The sequence below is a fragment of the Trichoplax adhaerens genome, genomic scaffold (assembly GCF_000150275.1).
Source record: "Trichoplax adhaerens TRIADscaffold_17 genomic scaffold, whole genome shotgun sequence".
Lineage (NCBI taxonomy): Eukaryota > Metazoa > Placozoa > Uniplacotomia > Trichoplacea > Trichoplacidae > Trichoplax > Trichoplax adhaerens.
Genome location: NW_002060959.1, coordinates 674166 through 696854, shown reverse-complemented (window position 1 = coordinate 696854; position 22689 = coordinate 674166). Strand labels below are relative to the sequence as shown.

The window sequence follows — 22689 nt, the reverse complement described above, 5'->3', positions numbered from 1 at the left end:
CATCATCATGCCCTGTTTGAGAGTTATCGCAAAGCTTTTGTTCAACGTCGCCATCTTGAAAGGATCAAATATCATTATCAATTAATTCTGATAAAACCGACGCATTCAATGTTGAGATCGTCTTGATGCATACTAATACTTTAATTGTTGTACTGTATCTTGTGGCTGCTACACAGTGGCCATTAAATGAAAGATTCTAATCACTATCTTGCTGCTACCCTACGTAGATACTTCAACTCTACTGTCACTAGAACAGTCGGCAAATACTCCTACTGAAGCTTGCTTTAATTCGACATGGAAGTCAATCGGCATGACCAGGAATCAGTCAAATGCGTTGTGGTTGGCGATGCCGGCACAGGAAAATCCAGATTGGTCTGTGCTCGCGCTTACGGCCACACTTATAGTAAGAAGCAATTGGCTGCCAGACATGTTCCAACTGTTTTCGCTATCGATGAATACCGAAATAACAGGATTGTCCAAGAGCGTAGCAACTGTATGGTGGACGGTGTCGCCGTTAAATTGTTAATCTGGGATACTTTCGGTGATCATGACAAGGACAGACGTTATGCTTATGAGAATGCCAACGCCGTTATCTTGTGCTACTCAACACATAGTCGCCAATCTTACGACAACTGTCGTAACAAATGGAAACCAGAAATTCGCAAATATTGCCCGAATGTACCGCTAGTACTCAATGCGACACAAGTTGATTTACGTTATGCCGAACAAGACGAGGTTTGGAAATCAATCAATGAATTGAACGTCAATAATACACTAGTAAAAATGAGATATGACTATTAATGTCAGCGTGATTGTTGATGTAGAAAATGAATTCATTACCCTACTGCCAACAAGGTATCGCCGTTGCTTGTCTATCATCGCAACGCTGAATCGAAATTTTATATGAGGATAAATAGATCAGCATTAAGATATAAACTGACCAATTGCTATCCACTACTCTATCAACTGTTCTATATACCCTACCCAGGGCTAGACCATGAACTAGTTAGTATAATTCTTTCAAGTTAGGCCGTAAGTTCTTGATCCGCATAAAATGAAACTATTAATAATAATAGATCAATACTGTCTCTACGCTTAGATGCCCATTTTAGTCAGTTCTCGACGATTGTAGTCTCCGTCGATCTTAGCTATGCGTTCAATTTCATCCTATCCCTGTGTGCTGACCAGTGGAGCTTAATCGGGATTATGAAGATATTGGAGGCGTGAACGATGAATACTCTACTCTGCAGGGAACACTATCCAAATAAGTCAAGATAGATGGTGCCATCGTACCAGGCACAATCACTACTATTGCCATATAGATCTGCTTAGTGGGTAGTTTGTAGGATGATGATATGCCTTTTTGTTTTTTATTCTTAGCGTCATTCCGTAAAACTTTAATTCAAAATGCCGACTTCCGACTTTGATTCGATCGAAATTGGCAATCTATTCCACCAGTGTTCAATACTACAGTACAATAGAAGGTTACTGCTAATAGAGGATGGTGCTACTGTTTGTACTATCAATTATTCACAACATTACTGTTTCCAACTTGGAGGGTCTAAAAATATGGCAAAAATTTCTTCTTGTAATAGCCAAAGAGCGACGGCCTCTAGTTTGCTCGATATTGACAATTTTATACAACATTTTTTATTTTGAATTGGAGAGCGCCCGGCACTTGATCGTAATCATAGCTACAAAGTAACTCGCAAGCCAGGTAGCAACTGCTGCAGTCTATTTGAAAGAATCTTTTCCACTTATTCCCCCACCACTCCTCTCCCCTCAAAAAACAACAACCGACTACATACGGCATTACTGCAACATCAGAATTTAAAAATGAATTACTACCACGTAATGATTTCCATTTTTAGCTTCAGTAATAGTAATCTTACAGTCATGATATTATGGGACTGTGAATACTCCATTATTCCTAATTGTACGCCTCCAACTCAACATACAATATTGACGTGAATTACTGTTTAGTCAATAAATTAAATAAATCATGACGCCTTACAGTTATTGAACGCATCTACTGTACTCCAGTACAGCATACTATCTAATTTTATCTGATCATCCACAATAATGGATAATCAGCTAATAACAAGGACTTTTCGACTTGAGCCTACCTTGGATTGCATGAGTCAACGCATAGTCTTGTACACCATGTTATTTACAGTAATTATCATGGATAGACTATTATAAAAATTATTAATGCCAGCGATTATGCAATATATTGTACACAGTCAATAATCTATCAATCCGTTATAGCTATGTAACTATGTTGTTTTATCCACTCGATAGCTAAAAAAGATTGGTATAAGAGGCCACTTCTCCAACTCACTCAATGCCGATGAACTCTTATTACCAGAGGATGGACGCCAATTAGCAAAGGAAATCGATGCTGCTGGCTATTATGAAACCAGCATGATCAATAATTATGGGGTAAATCAGTTATTTGAGAATGCTGTTCGAATGGCCCTGGTACAACGCCGAAAGTTAAGATTTTGGAATTCTCAACTGCGACAAGTCCTAAAACCACAAGCCCAAAAACCTTATTTACTACCCAAGCGTTCTTTACCCAATGTCTCTGCCGAAACATCGACGTATTGGTCCGATATAAAATCAACCGTTGGCAATCCTGACTATGCTGATATTCAATTTATTGTCAGGGGAACAGTAATTTATGCCCATAACATTATTCTGTGTGCTGCATGGCCCAGATTTCATGATTTGGTCAAAGCTGTCGGTATCATCAATAAATACAATCGAACGGATAGTGATCAAATTAGCCTTGAAAATACAATAACCGGCTTAAAGTTCTTATATTACAAAAAAAATTGTCAGCAAAATTCCTATATCCGCAAAAATTTATCTGCTGATCATATTGTATTTACAGTGGATCAACGAATCACATTAAGGGCATTTTGGAAGATGTTAGAATATCTGTATTCATGTCAGCTTGAGAAAAATCTTGAAAGAGATTTACTTATTGAGCTGCATATAGCAGCTGACATTCTTTCTTTAGATGGATTGCAAGTAATCTTAGCTAACCTCGCTGATGGGAAACCCTACAAAAATGCAGTTATCACAGATGATGCTAGGCAGAAATTTATCGCTAGAATGAAAATGTTATACACTTCTGATCATTTTCAAGCCAGCATTGCACCTGATGCTACGTTTGAAGCAGGCGATACCATTATTCCAGTTAATAGGGTTCTTGTGACTTGTCGTTGCGACGTTCTTGCAGCAATGTTCAGTGGCAGTTTCTTGGAAAGTGGTGAACAACATGTAAGTTGAATTATAATGTTGTATTGTTAAGATTTTTTATGCGATATGAAGCCATAGTATAGGCTATAATAGCATAAAATTAGGGCAAGTAATAAATTGTCATATAATCTAGACTAACCATAAATTACTGAATAGACTGTAGTAATATAAGTGTATACTATAATACCACTGCGATCTATACTTCATGGATTGCATGGAAGTACATTGACTCGTTTTGAACTGACGATTCGCAACTAATTGATATGTCAATATTGTTTGTGTCTTTCAGGCTAAACTACCTGGAATATGCAAAGATACTCTTTTATCTTTTCTTGAATATTTATACACTGATGAATGTGAGCTGAAATCTGACTTTGCCCTGGAAGTGTTGGTATTAGCTAATCAGTTCTGTCTGTCAAGGTTGGTTAGTATATGCGAGAGTTTTATGGCCGAAGAGCTGAGAGAAATCGATAACGATTATGACTTAAGAAATTGGGCTGTAAACAAAAACGTGATTCATTTACTACGTATTGCGGAAATGCATAATGCCTTCAATTTACACGCATGTTGTGTAGCCTATATAAGCAATAATTACTTGGAGATACAGAGACAGCATAGCAAATTTTTCCGCGAATCAATCGATTACTTAACTCAAAAAAAGATTGAGGAAGAAAGATGGCCACCAAGTTGGTATTCTGCAGAGTTACAAATGTATGAGAAAGAATATGGCAAAAGAAATCAAGATATCGATAAACAAAGTGTTAAAAAAAGACGTCAAAAGCGTCGTCTTTTTAATGTTCGACATTAGCTTTTACAACACTTATAAGTAATTCGATCATACTACTGTAGCACAGAAAAGCATCAGCTCTATAACTGCAATGCCTATAGTAATAATTATTAACTACTTTCTATGCCTGATAGCAATTCGCTTACTAAGCGATATCTACTATAATAGATACGAATATTTATTAGAACTGTCATAACTTTTCATGATTACAGCAAGGTTGGCTGGCTCCATCGCTGAAATAATCAAAAGCAATCGTTAATTGATTGCGTAATTACTAAGAGTATAAACACATACACGTCTACACGTATAGAAGAAAAGCATAAAAGTCATTTGGTACAATTTTCACATTGGGTGTAAATGCAGCTAATTCATGATGATACATTGCTCGAGAGATATACTGTACTTTCGTAATATTGTAATACTAAACAACTTAAAAGAAATGATTTATTATTTGTAATGACAGATATTCAAGAGCATTGTGTGACAAGACTAGATTTTCAATGCTATGGTGTTGAAAATTAGCTAGTGATGAACAAATAATTATAATCAGTAGATTTTTATACCACTACGGTATTTCTAAGCCAGTCCACAATAACAGATAGACGAATGATTAAAAACACCGTTGTATAGAAAAATATTACTAGAATATTACCAGAATTATTTAGAAAGTATTCTCTTAAAAGAGGATAGATTTGTCTATGTGTAATTATCTTAGAATATCATCATGTACAATCATTAAATTGTTCGAGGTAAATTGTACGTCTTCAGAGCACAACTTTATTGAAATCTAAGTAACCGCAATTAACGATGTGTCATCCAATGTAAGATTACACTTGATGTAAAGCATTCTTTTATTAAAGAATAACGTTATTCTTACGGTCGACGATAATTATTCATTCTGTCTTATCATCAGAATAAAATGTAGTTCCTATTTACATGTGCAATCTAAATGGACTCAACCTTATACGTATATTTGTAAAATATGTCTGGTATATTTGATAATAGTGCAAATAATAGCCGTTACTGTTCGTATGTAATTAATTCATTGCTACGTTCACTTGAACATCATGCAACGAAAAGAGCCTCCACAAAGGATCATGAATGTACAAGTCTACGCGTATCGTTACTATTCGCACCACATACGCTTAGTATGTTTAAACACTGATTATAGTAACTTGAATATATTTAACCTTAATTTTCATTTTATACAAACAAAAAATGCACGATAGTACCATATCATCGAGTTAGCGGTATTACTGAAGTTAAGAAATTGTTGTTTGTAGTTCCAGTTGTTTACAAAGATGACCTAGCAAAAGATATACATTATGACTCCACCGATCGGTCAGGTTCAGTAACGTTGCTGGGACACATTGGCTTAAGGCGCCTAATCAAGTTTTCGTAGAATTTCTTACGATCTCGATCGGCTCTTTTAAAAGAAAAGATAGTTTTTCGACCTTCTCCTTCTTTTATCCTGTACAAAATGATGCAATTTCTCGATTTAGTAAAACATCGCAACTTACCAAACAAGTATAATATTGGCTGAGTAGTTTACTAAACAAAAAGCGTTCGTTGTACGTACTTTTCCAACAACGATAACAGTAGCGTCACGCTGACACATTGATATTTACTGGTAGGTTGGTTGAAATCAGTAAAGAAAGAGCTCCAGTCTTCATTTATTATTAAATCTAAAATCTACGGGTATACTGATAATTAGCTGTTGCATTCAATTATAATGTATGAATTGTTGCGGATTGATATCATGTGTTTACAAGATAACGGTTTCACCTGTTCGACTTCTAAGAAAGTTGTTGTTAAAGAAATCGAATTTACATGAGGTAACGGGGCTTTAGCAAATTCTACAGTCATAGAATTTGAAGACAAAACGAAAAAAATTATTTGAGAAATCAGGCAATACTACATTACACAAGCACAACGAAGGGCACTGCAATGACATACCAAGACAAACTTGTAAATCTTCTTTAAAGTGCTTAAGTCCGTTAACGTTAATTTGCTTGATTTCATCACTTTTCAGAAAACCCTTAAGCCTTTCACAAATGTGTTTGCAAGAAGATATACATGCAGAAATAGCAACATTGTTCTACATATGACACAATAAAATAAAGTTAGGATATAATATAGAGTGATATTCAATAGCAATAATCATTAGTTAAAGCATAATAATGTGTGTACCGGCAAAGAAATTAAAGTACTCAATGCATCTCGCAAATATGCTAAGAGGTCATCCATGTAGCCGCTAGGACGGTGCCTACCCTCCGTTGCAGTCCAGTCGTAATTAGCTATTTAATACAAATAGTTCATTAGCAGATCGAAAATATCTTGGCATATTTCATTCATTATTTCAAACCTAAATCAAAGAATTCATCCAACTTTTTATTTAAAAGTATGTAAATCCTATCCTCTGCTTTTTGACGAGCATCCTAGTCGTGGATCATATATTTAAATTTATTTTATAGTGAAGACAATGTAAGATTAGGGTCATTACGAACTCATCTAGTAGTTAGTGTAGTGAACTAGCAAAAGTGTGCGAGCAAGCAAAGTTGAACATCAACTTACCGAAAACGTAGAAGTACCATAAAGTCGTGTTACGTGTATCCCATCGCTAACAGCCCTATTGAACGATTAATACAACATAGAGCTGATAAATATTAAATATGCAGAATTAACGCTAATTGCGCATTACCAACACACTTGTATCGTACCCGGTAATTGATGATATGTACTGCTCTAAATTTCCGCAAGCTTTTTCTAGATAGACCGTGTTGTGAGATAGCTGGGTCAACTATAACAATAATGTATAGAAAGATAAATTTCATCAAAATTTTACAGTACGGTATTTGATATTTTTAATGTTTCCGGTTTAATACCTGAGATAAGTGCAAGAAGGGCTTTTCAACAAATTCATCCATTACATCTGTCAAACATCAAACATTAATAAAATTTGGGAATTACTTTCAAAGCATCTAAGTCTCACTGTTATACCTAGTAGAATCTACTTTATAACTTGAAAATGTAAGATATTATTTGTAAATGCTATATCACATTATTATGCGGTCATTAGCTAACCCGTCAATGTTTTAGTTAAAAGATCATTAGTTGACTTGCGAAGTTTATCATCGATATCAGTAAGGCTAATAGATTTTGTAGAAAATATAATTCAGTTAATTTCATAAGTATATCAAAAAAGTTGCACAACATTAATTATTTCCTATTTAGCAGCTTAATTACCTTAAGTTCAAATTATCGGCAAATTTCACCGATGTTACGATAAATCGCTTTATCTAAACGGAAGAATATACATTTCTACGTATAAGTCGATTATAAACTGACGTGTTTACTGCATCTTCAGCAACTACTAGGAGATTAGGACTCACCTCTTTATAGACGTTAAGAACCAATGATGAGAACGGCAACGTCATTGGATAACTATCCTGCAATAGTATAAAAAATTGAATATAAACATAAATTAATAAACTTTCAAGAAAGTTAGTCCATCTAGAGTGTGCACGTAAAAAGTTATTGACTTTGCAAAATACCTTCCTAGTAATATCTTTACTAGGTTTAAAAGGAAACTCTTCAATATTTCGCCAATAATCTTTATTATCATTCACAGTGATAGGAGTGTAGTTATCGGATTGAAAAATAATTCTGGAAAATAGAATGTTTCAATATAGGATAGACAAAGTTTGTGAATATTTCGACATAAGCCAATGGGTAACGATTATTATATCACCTTTGGATACTTACAGAAATTTATCTTTCCATTCTGTTAAGAGCTTATCATTGTAAGCATCACTGTATTGGAAAAATATGCAATTAACGGTTAGATATAAGAGCTCTTTATGATGGCTAGTGAAAAGAATCTATATTTTACCTGGCTTCCATTAGGATATCGTGTAATTTCGAAACACTAAAGCCATAACCCTAGAATAAAAGTAATGTACTAAGAATCTGCAAATGCGGACTAAATAAATAAATTCTAGATTCTATTATATAAACACTATGTAAAATATAGAAACGTATCGTTGTGTTCCTCCTACAAGATTTCACTTACAGCTAAAGTATTACAAAAGCACACCATCAGTTCTTTAACATCAAGAATAGTTTTTGAATCCTTGCAATGCAGCTATTTTGATTTTAAATTTGTCAAAAATTCAAAGTTATAGAAGTCTACAGGAGTAAAATACTTTCACAAGAAAATTTAATATCCTTACGAATTGAACGCGCACAACGCTCGTTATCTTTTGTAAAGCCAAGTCCCATAAAAGTTGAATTGTGTTTCTAAAAACAAACGAAAAATAGGAAGATGATTTCAACATCGATCAAGATAAAACCGAAATTGACAAAATTAACCAAAAAGCTTCATAATGTGCCATACCTTGTAACTAATCCTCTAGTTGTATGGAGAACAGTATTTTCAACTACAAAAAACCTGTATATGGAATAAGATATCAAAATGAAATTGCAGCAATCAGCGCATTACTTCATATGCACCGCTATTAAAAACTAGAGTAGAACTAGTGCACATACCCAACAATTTGATGAAAGTAGCTACGATAGCTATCTAGTGATTCATTCTGATATTGGAAATTCAAATACAATATCAGCGTGACTATACCATTTTAGGATAAGTATAAAATTTACACACACTAGCTGAGCATATTCAAGTTACCTGAATTCCTTGAGGTTGCAATACTAATCTAGCTTGATTTTCTCGTTGTTCACGATAATACATTTCAAAATATTCTCGTGATCCCTGCATAGTAAATAGCTGTATGTTAGAACTGATCACTTTTTTTCTTTAATAAAGATTTATTTATAGGAATAAATCAAGATCATTTAATGAATTAAACAAGTGAAACTAACCAGCACAGTATGAGTATGCAAACAGCGGTATAAGGGAGAAAAATCAACAAGATCTTGAACACTTTTCTCCTCTTCCTAAAATTAATTTTAAAAATTGGACACAAGTAATATTTTGTTATTATATCCCAAAAAATGTCGTACTTCAGAATTCTCCGTGGCCTTATCATGCACGATATTGAGGCTGCTGTGAGTTTCGGTCTATGCACACAAAAGAAGATAAAAAGTCATGTACAGTACTCTTACAAATACCGAAAATATTCAATTTTTATTCTTTTATCTGGAATAATACGCTTGCATACTATGGTTACCTCACGCATGGACATGCTACCTATTAATTCAGATTTATGCCGAATATTTTCAAGGAAATCCTAGGCGTTAGCAATACGTACATATAAACATTTATGCTTACTTGTATGTATGTATGTGTGTTCCTCATGAAACAGTAAGTATTATAAAAAGTCGTATAAACCTGTAGGTCCGATTTTGAAGCTAGTTCTATATTTTTAGTTATAACCGGGATACATTCTTTCATCATTTCAGTAAATCGATAGCTGAAATATGCAAAATGAGCCCAAACACGATCAGAAGGATGATAGAGAGATTAAATAAAAATGGAGGTACTATTAAAAGAGAATTTGCGCTTATGTGTTTGTACCTGTCAATATGAGGTAGGTGTTGATGTTCTAGTAGTTCCAAAGTTTTCAAGGCAGGATAGAATCTGTAACGAATAGCACGCATAAAGTTGTAATTTACTGCTTTCAGAGTTGTGCTCCAAAGATATTAAGTTAACAATTTACTATAAACATAGAGATCATGAACAGATGAAGAAAAGTCCTTGTAACTGGAATCATACCTTTTCTTTTCCATCTGCTCGTTTAACTTTGCATATAGTTCCAAAACTACAAATAACGTCGAGAAGAAGGTCATACATTATCGCTAACAAGTCTACATCGGTGTCTATATATATGTTTATTATATATGATGCCTAAATATTGTATATTAATTTATACAATCTACATTACACTGTAACAACCCATAACGAACTAATTCAATGGAGAATTACAGGTAAGCATACAACTGATTCATACTATTGTTAGTAATAGATGGCAGATAAATTTAAGGTAGAGCATCTAATAGAGCAATAATATATCATTAGCCTATTATAAGAATGTCACATTTGATACATACAGTTACGCCAGGGTATGGCTAGTTTTACTCATGCTATAACGAAAGACGCTTTATTAGTACCTGGTAAACACTTTTGTAAAGCTTCAATTGTAACAATAATATTCCTCTGTATCTTGCGTAAGCGTATAAGATCTTCGCACTTTGTTAATAGCTGAAAGATACAAAATACTCGATCAACTTAACTACATCCTAAATAAGAATATAAATGCTACAAACTTGCAGTAGTCAGCAGTAGATTATCATTAATCCTAAACGGAAGTGATAAAAGAGCTAATGACTCAACCTGCTTTCCGGATTCCTGCAAGGCTAAATTGGATCCAGTGATGTTTGACTGTAATAGCAATGATTAACATCAATTTATTGTCCAAAGGTACAAATATCTTATGCTAATATTTATAAAACATTTCTTTATTCTTAAAGATGTTGATCAGACCTTTAAGTTTCTGACATCAGTCTTGACCCTTAATAGCTCACTAACAGATTCTATAAAGCCATGGTAATGGTAATTGCATAATCGTTCGATATCTTTATCATAAGTCTTGACTCGGTTTTGTAACTTTTGGTTAAATTCTTCATCTAAATTGTTCTCATAGACAGCCCTGTCAATGACAAGAAAATAGGAGATGATATTAGCATGATGTTCTGCGGCACCAAATTCCGTTACAACAATAAAAGTAACCTTGTGTACTTAAAACGCATTGATGACGTACAGAACATTGTACAATACATGCTGATTTTTATCGACGAATACATGGCACAAGCCTATAGAATAGTATAAAAATATTAAGCACTACGACTATGATAACAACATAGTTATGAATTGCAGTCGCTTCTTCAACATCACTTATAAAGTAGATGAGATTAGCGATGAAATATGTTAGCTGTCATCAGCCATTGCTATTTTTCAGAATGTAGTGAGATAGAACGGGGTTCAGATGACTGAGAAATAAGTAACGTTTACTTCCATCCTATACAAGTTATTTATTGCAGTACAAATCGTATTGGGTAGCCAGAGACTAATATCAGCCTAGACAGTATTGAAAATGATTTCCACAGCTAGAATATCGACAGGTGTTGATGTTGTGTTAACATTTCAAGTTGAGTCTTGATTATTTCATGATTGATTTACCTGAGAGTAGGACTTAATGGACCATCGCTAGATTCGATTTCAGTTAACAAATGATCAATATGCGTGACATGAGATTGTGGTAAACGGTCTCTTTCGCTCATGTTGAAGCGTTAACCTGAACAGCTTACTTATTCCCTTTAACGATAATCCCAATTGGATAGTGATTACTTTTCAAGTCGAGAGCGAACACAAATTGCCTCCATTTCTTGACCTTTATCAAGTCGACAAAAATTAACCTAGCCAGCACTGTGTGAAAACTGCTCCACCTTCGTTTCACTACGCATGCGTCATCTTTACTCCCAACAGTACCAATTACCGTCGGCTTAGCCTGGACAAGTGGACACTGGACAGTTTTCGGACGGACAGGCACTCGGTATCCTTTCGTTAACAAATTGTGTCAAACATTGCATTATAACAGTACTTTAGTATGCAAACTATCGATTCTGAATGGACTGATTTTTTTCTAAATTAAGTAATATTACATTGTATTCCATTGGTCTATTGTCAAGCTCTACTTGAAAGCAGTCAATTTAGATCATCAATAATATTCAAATTAATACGAGCGATCTGGAAAACAGACACGGAAGATCCATACTGAAGGTCTCTTTTTCGACATTTTCAGCCTAATCTGGTATGGAAAGTCTGTCTATCCGAATGAGCATGTCCAGTTCAGGTCCTGTCCTATCCTCTACAGTGTACAGTGTACAGTACACCATATTTCTACGGTACAGTACTGTACAGTACTGTACAGTACAGTATGATAATGCGCAGATCGTCTGCCAATTTCTCATCGTAGACGCAAGCGTATCTAACATGAAATAATATCTTCTTTAAGTAGCGTAAAGTATTTTAAGGTAGACGATGATAGAAGGTATAAAGGATTTTATTGAGATACAAGTTACAGGCTAACAATGATATGGTTGTTATAGATAAGGTATTTGAGATAGCAGGAATGTAGGAACTGACTAACGAGTTAGCGTACAAGGGTATTTATAGGTTTTAGATGGGATTGAAATAATGTCTTTATATGTATAGCATGTCGTCTATATGTAGTCATGATGTCGTACATTATGAATGTAATACAATACAGTACTTAAACGGTATATGATAAGTATTCGTATATTAGGATATTACTATACTAGGCATCTTCTATATAAGATCATAATGTTACAACATGGAGGACTTTCATTTTGTTCAACTGGCCGTCTTCAAATAGGAGCGGATACTATTGAACCGAAGTCAATTTTATCTTATTTGGATATTTCTTAGTTTGAAGGGTTAGGGCAAACATCTGATTCCTCGCCCATGTAAATCGTTCATTTGCGATACACCCTACAGTGTACATTGTACAATGCGATCCGTTTTCTTCGATATGCTTGAATAGTAAAAACGACAAGTTAAGCGCTTAAAAAAGACCAATCGTTCTCAACCTTCCTATACAGATAGATCTCTTACTACATATTAAAACCATTTGCGATCAATTTTATACAAATTGATGCAAAAATTTGAATATCGAATGTATCGGATGATGCATGGATGATTTTGGTCTACTACGAATTCCGCTTCCTTCTCTGTGAATTCGATCGTGGACTACGAAAGTAGATCTTCCAAGTCCGTGATTAGATTGACCATTTACTAAACTAAATGATGATATACTATTAACAGGGTCGGATGTCGGAGGTTGTATGATCTGGTTCAACCTCCGCTTTAATCTCAGTGAGTTCGATCGTGGACTACGAAAGTAGATCTTTCAAGTCCGTGATTAGATTGACCATTTACTAAACTAAATGATGATATACCATTAACAGGGTCGGATGTCGGAGGTTATATGATCTTGTTTAACCTCCGCTTTAATCTCAGTGAGTTCGATCATAAACGACTAAATCTCCCAAGATTGACTTTTACTTTACTAAATGATTACGGATAGAGAGGTGGACAGAGTGACATGAGTATTACAGTAACTGTAGGACAGTGTAGGTGGCTAAAAGTAACTACTGGAGACTCTTTACTCGGTCATTACAAAGCTAAAAGGTATCCTGTCATTAAGTTTAACCAGTTTTTGCATGGCTTTCATGCTCGCCAGTCGAGACTACTGCTTAAATAAATAAGGTGATTTCTCTAATACGGAGTAGTTCATTATGTACTACAACCTCTTGGATCACTACATTAATACTACACATGGATAGTACAATATACCATAGTATATTAATCCAACATCGATCGTACTAGAGCCCTGAAATAGAGTGAAAATGCAACCCGAACCCGATAAAATGGTTGATTTTCTAGTCCGAAATGGGTGCAGTCGCTGTACAAACACTGTATCACGTCAGAAATTCTTAACCCAAATCCCGTCCAAGAGCCGGGTTTCGGGTTGATTTTTAAAGGACACTGGACCGCACTGTATCGTTAATTAACCTTAACCAGTTTTTATGCACTGCTCTCATGCTTGCGAGTAACGCTTAAATAAACTAAATAAGACAATTTCTCAATTACAGAGTTCTTAATAGTCTACTTCAACCTCTTACAGCATTGCATTAATACTACACATGGATGGTATACTATAATTGATCAAACATCGATCGCACTGCATTGTTCCGTTAGCATAGACTTGATGATACGCTAAAAGGTATCCCATAATTAAATTAACCTGAAGCCAGTTTTAGATCCTCGGCTAGCTCATTGCTGTATTACCGTGTCGATTTGCAAATATTCTACCGCATTGCAACGTACAGTATATACTATTAGCCTGCGGAGGATTACAGTAGTGGAAGAAAATTAAAGTATCGTTAACGTCGATATTATGTTAATCTTCAACATGTCTTAACCATAGATGAACTCACGATTATCTTAAACATGCCTTTAACTCACTAGGATCATTATTTAAAGACGGTACGGCAGAATACACGATCATCCGATATAGGGCATATTGACTTTACTAAAAACTCAATTTACAGCATGATTGCTGTGAATTGACGTACCACCAAATGCAAACCATGTTGATGACTAAAGTATGCGTGCACAACACGTTATATCGGTTCTGAAGAAAACATTAACATCGAAAGAGAGTAGTTTATCTGTAGTAACATTTGCTAGTACAGAATGAATTATGCATCATATTGTGCGGTAATATACGAGTATCGAGTAGTCCATGGTGGTGCATGGCGTTTGCATTTCATAGATAAATCACCTCGATGAAAGTGGACAATCGAGCGTTAATATTGGTATAAGTTTCATATTTGAAGTTCGTTTGGTTATTAACGAAATAAATTATAGTATCTGTTTTAAGGACAAGTAAGATTTCTGTCTAATTGATGTAATACTCAGATCACAGTAGTCAGATCTGTCTGTTGTATTGCAGACAGCCAAAGCAAAGAAAAGAAATGAATAAATGATTAAAACGGAGCAACTAAAGCGCAAGATTTCGATGTATATTGGCATTGAACATCATCAATATCATGGCTACAGACCCATGTCATCGCAACGCCAGGAAAGTAGCTGGAAGTGACTGACATGAGTGAGTTCATTTTGTAAATCTCCGTACTTCAAAATTGAAACTAACGGTAATTATTGCGTAACTAGAAGTTGTTTGATTTAAATACTTCAGAGTGCTATACCGGCTAGACAATTGATTAGTGTTGATCTTAGGGGTGGACTATAAATTATGCCGATATCGAAGTCAAATAAATGACTTTTTTCAAGATTATTTATCTATCTTCGACCAGTTCTTTTCGATATCACTTGACTGAGCATTGGCCCAATTCTTATATCGTATTCTAATTTGAATACCCGTAAAGATTAAGCGTAAAATGTCATGCTGTTACAATTACGTAAATGGTGCACCATTTAATAACTAGTACATGATTTCAATATCGTGTATTTGCCAAATAATAAATTGCTATATTAACTCTACTATATTTTTGTTGGTACATTTACAATAAAAGAATTGTAGGCTGGACCAACAATATAATTGGTCCTGTTTTGTTGGCATTAGAATCTACTGTAAAATTGTACTAATTTAAATTGTGATCATTGCCGATCGATTTCTCAATTTAACTTAATCAACTTTAAAAAATAAGTTTCATGGTATTTTGATGTGCGGATATGATTTTCGAGTTCAAATTAGTCCTTTATTTAATTAATGTATGAAAAACTTAATTCAGTACTAATTCTTATCTAATTTGAAAATTGGGGATTAAATAGTATAAAACGAATTTTTCCCTGAAAATTTGTTAAAATTATCGTAGCAGTAACTTGGAATTCATAGATAGAATATAATAAATTTAAAGGGCTTTCTATGATCGAGATTAAAATGTTTGTACTGTAAAGTATCATTTTTATAGCTTAACAATTGAATTTTACTTAAGTACAGGTGCGTCCTAACGTAGGGCATTCATTCGCTTAGAAAGATCATATGTAACTGGTCATGTACATACAGTATGTAGCTTGTTATTGTCAACTTGGCAGAAACTATTATCAGTATACGCGTATTTATTTTTGATATTAATAATTTGTACGTATTTATTCTTTACTATATTTCAATTCTCTTTATTACTGCATATCATGCAAATCCGACTATTTTATCAAGATACAATTAAAGATACAAGATTTCTTCTTATTATTAAATTGATTTATAGAGGTGTTTTGTTAAATTATGGCGGAGTTTTAATTCTTGTAGATCCCTTTGTTTTATTAACATTTATTTTCAATTAAAACGCACAATTTATCGTATAACTTAACAAATAGCATTAATTTTCGTTTTATGTAACTGATTATCAATTACTAGGAACGATTAGAATAGCCAGATAGAACAGTGTACCGTTGATTAATGATAGTAAAAGATACAGTAAGAATGAGATCAATGATTAAAAGCTTCTGATAATTAAAATAATGTATTTTTGATCTATTAAACCATTCTAAAGTATTGTTTGAACGAGTCCATATCTCTTAATATTCGTTCTAATAGCTTGATAATTACCGTACTGAAGTTAAAAGAAAGTCATGACCAGTAAAATTATTACGAGAATGTATTAGATATATAGCAACTGTTTGCGATGTAATCTAGTATGCCATACTGTTAGAGAAGGACTACGGGAAAATAATTGAAATAGAAAAAATAATCGTGAAATTCTTAACAACTAAAATAATCCGGAACTCATCAATTTATGTTATATTAGATTGTGACTTATGAAACGGATAGGTATTAATTTTCAAGTCTAAACTGTTACTGTCGGCGAAAAACCTTGAACATAGTAATAAATAGAGCTGTAACTACGCAGGTATGAAATGGATCACAAATTCTCAAGAATTGGAGAAAATTCGAAATTTTATTAGATTGTGATACAAAGATATGCTACGTCCCTCTTCTCTAGCCTAAAATAGTTACTAGGAGATCTTAAAAGAATTATTGAATCATCTATAGTTGCAGCCATGCCATCTGCAATTTTGATCATCATAACAACATACTACCCTTATTTCTACAACTGCAACATTAAAATTGGCAACATATATTCCGGTGGATCATCTAGGTACAGTTTAATGTACTAACGGCTGTCATGGTACGATTTTACCCTGATATTGTAATATAATTAATTACACTAGAGAAGATACAGATGTTTGCGTTATAGTGTACTGTGCTTTAGTTTCGGGTGTGAGCTACTGTTATTATTCTTTATTTTTGTTTATGATACTTTCGAATACGAGCAATAATGTGTTAGCGAGCTATTAGCTTAGCACACTTTATTTTATCTGTTTTTTTTTATACTAGTTCCAGACGTTTATAGGTGAACTAATCGTATTTATTTAATTTATTTCCGATTTTGTAAAAGTTATTATACTGTATTACCACTATCGCTAATACGATGTGATTATTTGAAATTTTATATCACTATGAAGACCTCAACTCATACAATCCTCTCATTTGTCTAAAACCCATATAATTGTATTTCATACTATTCCGATACTTATTTTATAAGTTTATTTAAGATAGTTTTTTGAAATCATGATGATATTTGTGATTTTATCAACTTTTCACCCTACATTATTTCTTCAGCTATACGTGTGCCGACTGTATATAAGCCCGAGCAGAAAATTTATCGCTCAGTTGATACTTCTCTCGTGTACGACAAGGCACTACACTTTCGTCGTACGAATAGCAGTAAAAACTCATAAAACTAATCTTACAACAAGCCGCTTATTATACTTGTGAGGAAGTTGTTAGTCTTACTTACAGAATCTCTCCGTAGCTAGTTGGAGTGACTAAGTAGCTAGTAAGTTAAGTTGATCACTCACATTAGAAGAGAGTAGACAGTGGGATTACTCCTGTAAGTGACATTGATGCATCATAAAAATCACTTATCGGATCGGTCGGTTACAGGATTATCGTTAACTATCCATGGATGATATTTTATTTTGTTCTTAAATATTTTCAGGATAAAGATTTCTTCGTACATGCGTATAATGATTCAAATTAATAACATCTGAAAATAAAAAAAAAGGAAACAATTTGAAATCAAAAATATAACTATAGGGAAATTTTTACTGCGATTTTCAGTAATAAAATGAACTAACTGCTTTGACATGAATGATTCGTCATTATTTGTCTTATGTCGCACATCGTATAATCTAACTTGGTTTTGCTGAATATAGTTGCATAAGCGAAAGACCCATACACGAGTGCTATGAAATTTCATTAATTCTACGTCAGCATCTTCAATATGATTGGACTCTTAATAGTATTGGAGTTTTTGGTAATTAAAATGATAGATTATACTGAATCAACGCGTTCTTGCTTATGTTTATACTAAGAAATATTTATTTATGAATACTTAATGGAAATAGATATGCAGCATAAGAGGCAATTTCTAAATACAGAATAATTGATCGGCATTAGATTAATCTATTATAACTAGTCAAAATGCGATAGTACGCTTTAATCAAAATATTATTTTAAGAAAAACTTTATAGTTGTACTAATAATACTTTTTCAAAAACAAGTATTAGGAGCATAATTCTCATTAACAACAAGTTAAATAGTAGAATAGCTAAATCAACAAGGGAAAAGTAGCCTTATTTCACATCATCTCCTTGTGTGGCAATCTTGATCATCGCAATAGCATACTAATGATATTATGATTCGTGCTACAACTTGTAATAATCATTATTAAACCAACCCTAGGAGATGACTAAAACCGATGAATGATCTCAGAGATTTATTCCCTAATTACTCCAGCAACAATATTTTTCAATAAAAACGTATTGATTGCACGAATTCAATATACTTGTATTATTTTTTTGTAAAGTAATTGGCAAATAATTAAGCTTATAATAATTTTTTGTTGAAATAAGCGAAGAATCGTCAAGTAAATCGAGAAACTTTGAATTTTTGCATGAATTTGATTTTGAATTTATTGGGTAGCATACATATAGTTAATGTTTTCATTTTATGGTAGACATTTGTGGACTTCTTATTTCAGAATTGTTGAACTTAATAGAATACTACTAAGTTAGGAATTTTCCATTAATCTCACAATTTTAAACTGAAAGCAATAAGAACGAAAATCTGACGAAGAAAACTGGAATTGTTTTAGCATTTTTATAATAATAACAGTAATTTTTTAAATACCGTTATCTTTAGAAGTAAGAAGATATCGAATCAAGTCAAAGACACAAGACTACCGTGGAAGAAATCTACTTATAGATCATAAAATGTGTTAAAATTGCTTTCAATCTTTAGAAATATGTCCTTATTAGCTTAATGAACTATTATCATCGTACTATTCAATCAATCAACACACACAATAAGGTATGACAAAATGAAAAATTAATGCATTTTTATGATGATAACTTAAGTTATATTGCTTTAATAGTAGAATGAGCCGAACGGTAAATTTAATTTTCACTTTCTAAGCCACATAACTGGCACATTAGAGGGTATTTTATCTATTACTCGCAAAAACAAAGGCGGTGAAGAATTAAAAAATTGAAATATTATCGAAATGACTGATTTCGATCTGATAGGGAATTTAGCGCCGATACAATGGAAGATAGTTGTATTTCTAAGTAGCAGGGACCGTATTTCCCATTGTATTCCGAATCAGTTGATGATGTAACGAAGCAATTCCAGTTGCTTTTTTTTTGAAGCTATTGGATACAAAATCAGGGTTATACATAAATTAAAGCTGATGGTAAACAAAGTAAGTTAAAATAAAACGGGAATGAAAATATGTTAATTACTTAATATCTACATGGCTAACTGTTAAAGTGTAACACTGACAAAGAGTACCCATCGTGAAATCTAATGCGTTTACTGTAAACTAAAATTAGAAATAAACAAAAAGTGAATTTCATCTGGTTTATAATAAAAAGCTGAATATAATAGCATAATAGCTAGCTAAATTTCAATTATACCTGGAGATTATGAAGCATGTGCATTTTTGTCTGATTCTGGCACCGGTAAGGGTGAATCTACGGTATCAAATGAACGTAAAAAGAGTTTAGTTTCTACGGTCAAAAACCTTGATAAATTGATATATATAAGATGCTGTCATTTTCCTTGCCTCATAAATGATATGTGGCCAAAATTACGATATAGAATAAATAAAATATTAGGATAGATTATTGCATCATAGTTGTCACAAACCCGCTTCGTGATAAAGATATCGTAAAACGAATCTTATGCAATTTAGTTCATATTGGATAGCTAAATTAGTATAATAATTATTTATAATCTTAGATAAATACCGAACGATTCTAGATAATAAGATTACGGTATGTTTATACACAGAACTAATTATAGTATCATCGATAATTGAATATCTTCAGGATATTCATTACAAGCGTTACAAGACATAACACTATAATCAATTAACATTAGTTAACGTATAAGAACTCTTATTACAGTACAGTATAATTTACTGTATCAAAATAATAACTACCGTAGTTCTTACTGTAAGCCATTGTTATTTATCTCCATATATAAATGTTAACCACTAAATTTAGTCATTAGCTCTTCACAGTGGTTCGTACCGTGACTAGTCTTATAAGATAGTCTTATAAGAAAATCTATTTATCAAAGACTTACAAATTTTACTAGACGATTGAATAGTTCCTCAAAGTTAGTTCGCAAGCCGGATAGCAATTGGCTTGATTGGCAGGAATGAGAGATCTCACTGCCGTCAGCAAATGCTTTGTTTAGTACAATTTGATCAATTATTCCACCATTTGCAATAGCTGCGGCCACGTTATGTGTAATATTTGACACAAACTTCAAAAATTGATGTACCTTGAATGGATTTTTGGGAGGATCCTGTTATAATAATAGAAAAATTTGAAAACACTCCTAGAGTAGAAATATTATCTCAGAAATGATAGGGGAATAATAAGATAAATGTAAGTAATTCAATTACAGATTTGACATGAATTAAACAACTAAAGCATTACTACAGTTAATTTTCGGAAGTATAAGATGGAATAACTGTATGAAGACCATTTTAAAAATTTGAAAAACTTTAATATTATTCTGTATTTCCGAAACTTAGTTGATATTTGTTTCATTTTTTCAATATTTATAATAAATCAACTCAAAAAATAGTAAACAATTATAGATAAGAATCATTAACATGGTCTAGAATAAAGCGTTTATTATAAGTCAATTTAATTATTTATGGTATATTTACTAATAAGTAAAAAGGATTGTAACTAATTTAATCCTTAAAGGCACTTTCTTAGAACAGTTACATTTCGATATAAATCAGAACCATAACTTAATCTTCTATAAAACATCGCTAAGCAATCGATAAGATATAAACTTTGAATTTCTATTTGATCAATAATACTAAATGATTTAGTGTGGGACATAAAGACTTAAATACCAGACAATTAACATTAAAATAGTCGAGTTACCATATCTTTTGTGCTAGAAGCAACTCCAAATATGACTGTTTTCGCGGTTGTTCTATTTGATCGATTACTTTTATATGAGTTTCCATGTTTTTGGATGCATATTTGAGTAAATGTTCTCGTCAAATTATTCAAAGCATGAAGACTTTTTTGAGCGTTTTCGTTCAATTCATAGAGCAACTGATCTTTGCCTTGAGAATTTGTGAATTGATAATCCAAATTATGGTCTAAGGCCATCGTCGATGGCATTAGTAACTTAATCAGTAGCACAGTAATGAGGTAATCTAGCAAATTGAGAATCAAAATATATTAAGATCATCATGGGTTGGTATAACGAAGAAGGATTAACTTTAATGATTTCAAATATGTAGTATGCTGGACTGCATTTTAGTTGACCTGAGAATATCTTAAATTACTAAAAATAATTATTACAGTCAAATGTGATACAATTTTATAACTAGAGAATATGGCTTGTCAAAATTTATTTTAGTGTACAGAAGGTGAATCTTATTTAAACAGATAAAATTTGGCTGTCTTAGTTTTGCAGATTCATCAACAGCAAAATAGAATATTACAATACATTAATATTGCTCAATACAAACGTGAATAGTACTCTCGTTATCCTAAGACATGTTTATCATGCATATTTATAAGTAGCGTATTCTATTGTTCAGTACGTCTCATCTAATAGAAGATTTGCACGTGAATTTTGTATTGACTAGATTAAATTTTAAGCTAATTAGATTTCAGTGAAAAATGCATGCAAAGATCATGTTATAATTTAGTTTAGTATTTGATCTATTACTACTTCTAATCAAGAAAGAAATATTACATGGCTCGACAGATATTATTTGACTACCGTGGTGAGAATTCTTTATAAGTGAGAAATAGAAATGCATTAAGATTATTTTGCCTAAACTTGAGATTCCATATAGCTAATCCAGGACACTATAACTGTTGCTAGATTATGTACTGTAGATTACGATCTAATTCGAATTTATAATATTACGATTATTATGAATAATTATAAGAAGTTACACTACATACATTTATATCTATTAATTACCTTTCCTTGAAATAGCGTAAGCCATGTTTCTTAGTTTGACAATTTGGTGATTTCGTCCTTTATGTAGCAACTAAGAAATAATTGTGATAACTGGATTAATGATAACCGCTGGATTTATATAGCAATTGGGTTAGCTGCATCTACCATACTGTTAACACTTCAATAGTACTCCTAATATTATAGGCACTAGAATCACTTTAATAACAAAAGTTGCTAGAATCGCTAAGGAAGTGATTGGTCGCTGAAATTTGATGGTTGATAAACAGGATGCTAGCTCATCATTCCATTGTTATATGCATTACTTATAAGCTTCAATACAGGATATTTTAGTCTATAAGCTAAGTGAAAGAAACTATCAAGTATTCGTGTGCTTCAGAACGAACTGCAAATGTACCTATTCAGATCAAGTCTATATATATTCTGGATTTATACTCTTACGTATGAAAGAATTGCAGTTGCTTTGGTTGGATT

At 32.9% G+C, this 22689-nt stretch overlaps 3 protein-coding genes across 3 annotated transcripts; 1 reads left to right on the top strand and 2 right to left on the bottom strand.

The window, feature by feature from the left end:
• Positions 1-294: 294 nt before the first annotated feature.
• Positions 295-4075, top strand: TRIADDRAFT_31248 (uncharacterized protein; the record flags this gene model as incomplete). Its single annotated transcript, XM_002116729.1, has 3 exons — positions 295-762; positions 2311-3288; positions 3557-4075. The coding sequence occupies 3 exons, from the start codon at positions 295-297 to the stop codon at positions 4073-4075; spliced, it is 1965 nt and encodes a 654-aa protein (XP_002116765.1).
• A 1302-nt stretch (positions 4076-5377) lies between these two features.
• On the bottom strand, positions 5378-11356 carry TRIADDRAFT_60734 (uncharacterized protein; the record flags this gene model as incomplete). The annotated part of the gene is made up of 30 exons (XM_002116664.1): positions 5378-5525; positions 5575-5663; positions 5840-5910; positions 6011-6152; positions 6245-6351; positions 6420-6492; positions 6629-6683; positions 6775-6854; positions 6940-6986; positions 7139-7203; positions 7301-7353; positions 7447-7503; positions 7609-7720; positions 7820-7867; positions 7947-7996; positions 8127-8198; positions 8287-8353; positions 8451-8504; positions 8603-8649; positions 8745-8828; positions 8939-9013; positions 9080-9136; positions 9247-9306; positions 9408-9489; positions 9594-9656; positions 9792-9837; positions 10187-10277; positions 10410-10457; positions 10560-10725; positions 11256-11356. 30 exons carry the CDS (start codon positions 11354-11356, stop codon positions 5378-5380), a joined length of 2310 nt encoding a protein of 769 aa, XP_002116700.1.
• A 7885-nt stretch (positions 11357-19241) lies between these two features.
• Positions 19242-22243, bottom strand: TRIADDRAFT_60733 (uncharacterized protein; the record flags this gene model as incomplete). Its single annotated transcript, XM_002116663.1, has 5 exons — positions 19242-19394; positions 19662-19718; positions 20335-20559; positions 21156-21436; positions 22219-22243. 5 exons carry the CDS (start codon positions 22241-22243, stop codon positions 19242-19244), a joined length of 741 nt encoding a protein of 246 aa, XP_002116699.1.
• Between the last annotated feature and the right edge of the window lie 446 nt (positions 22244-22689).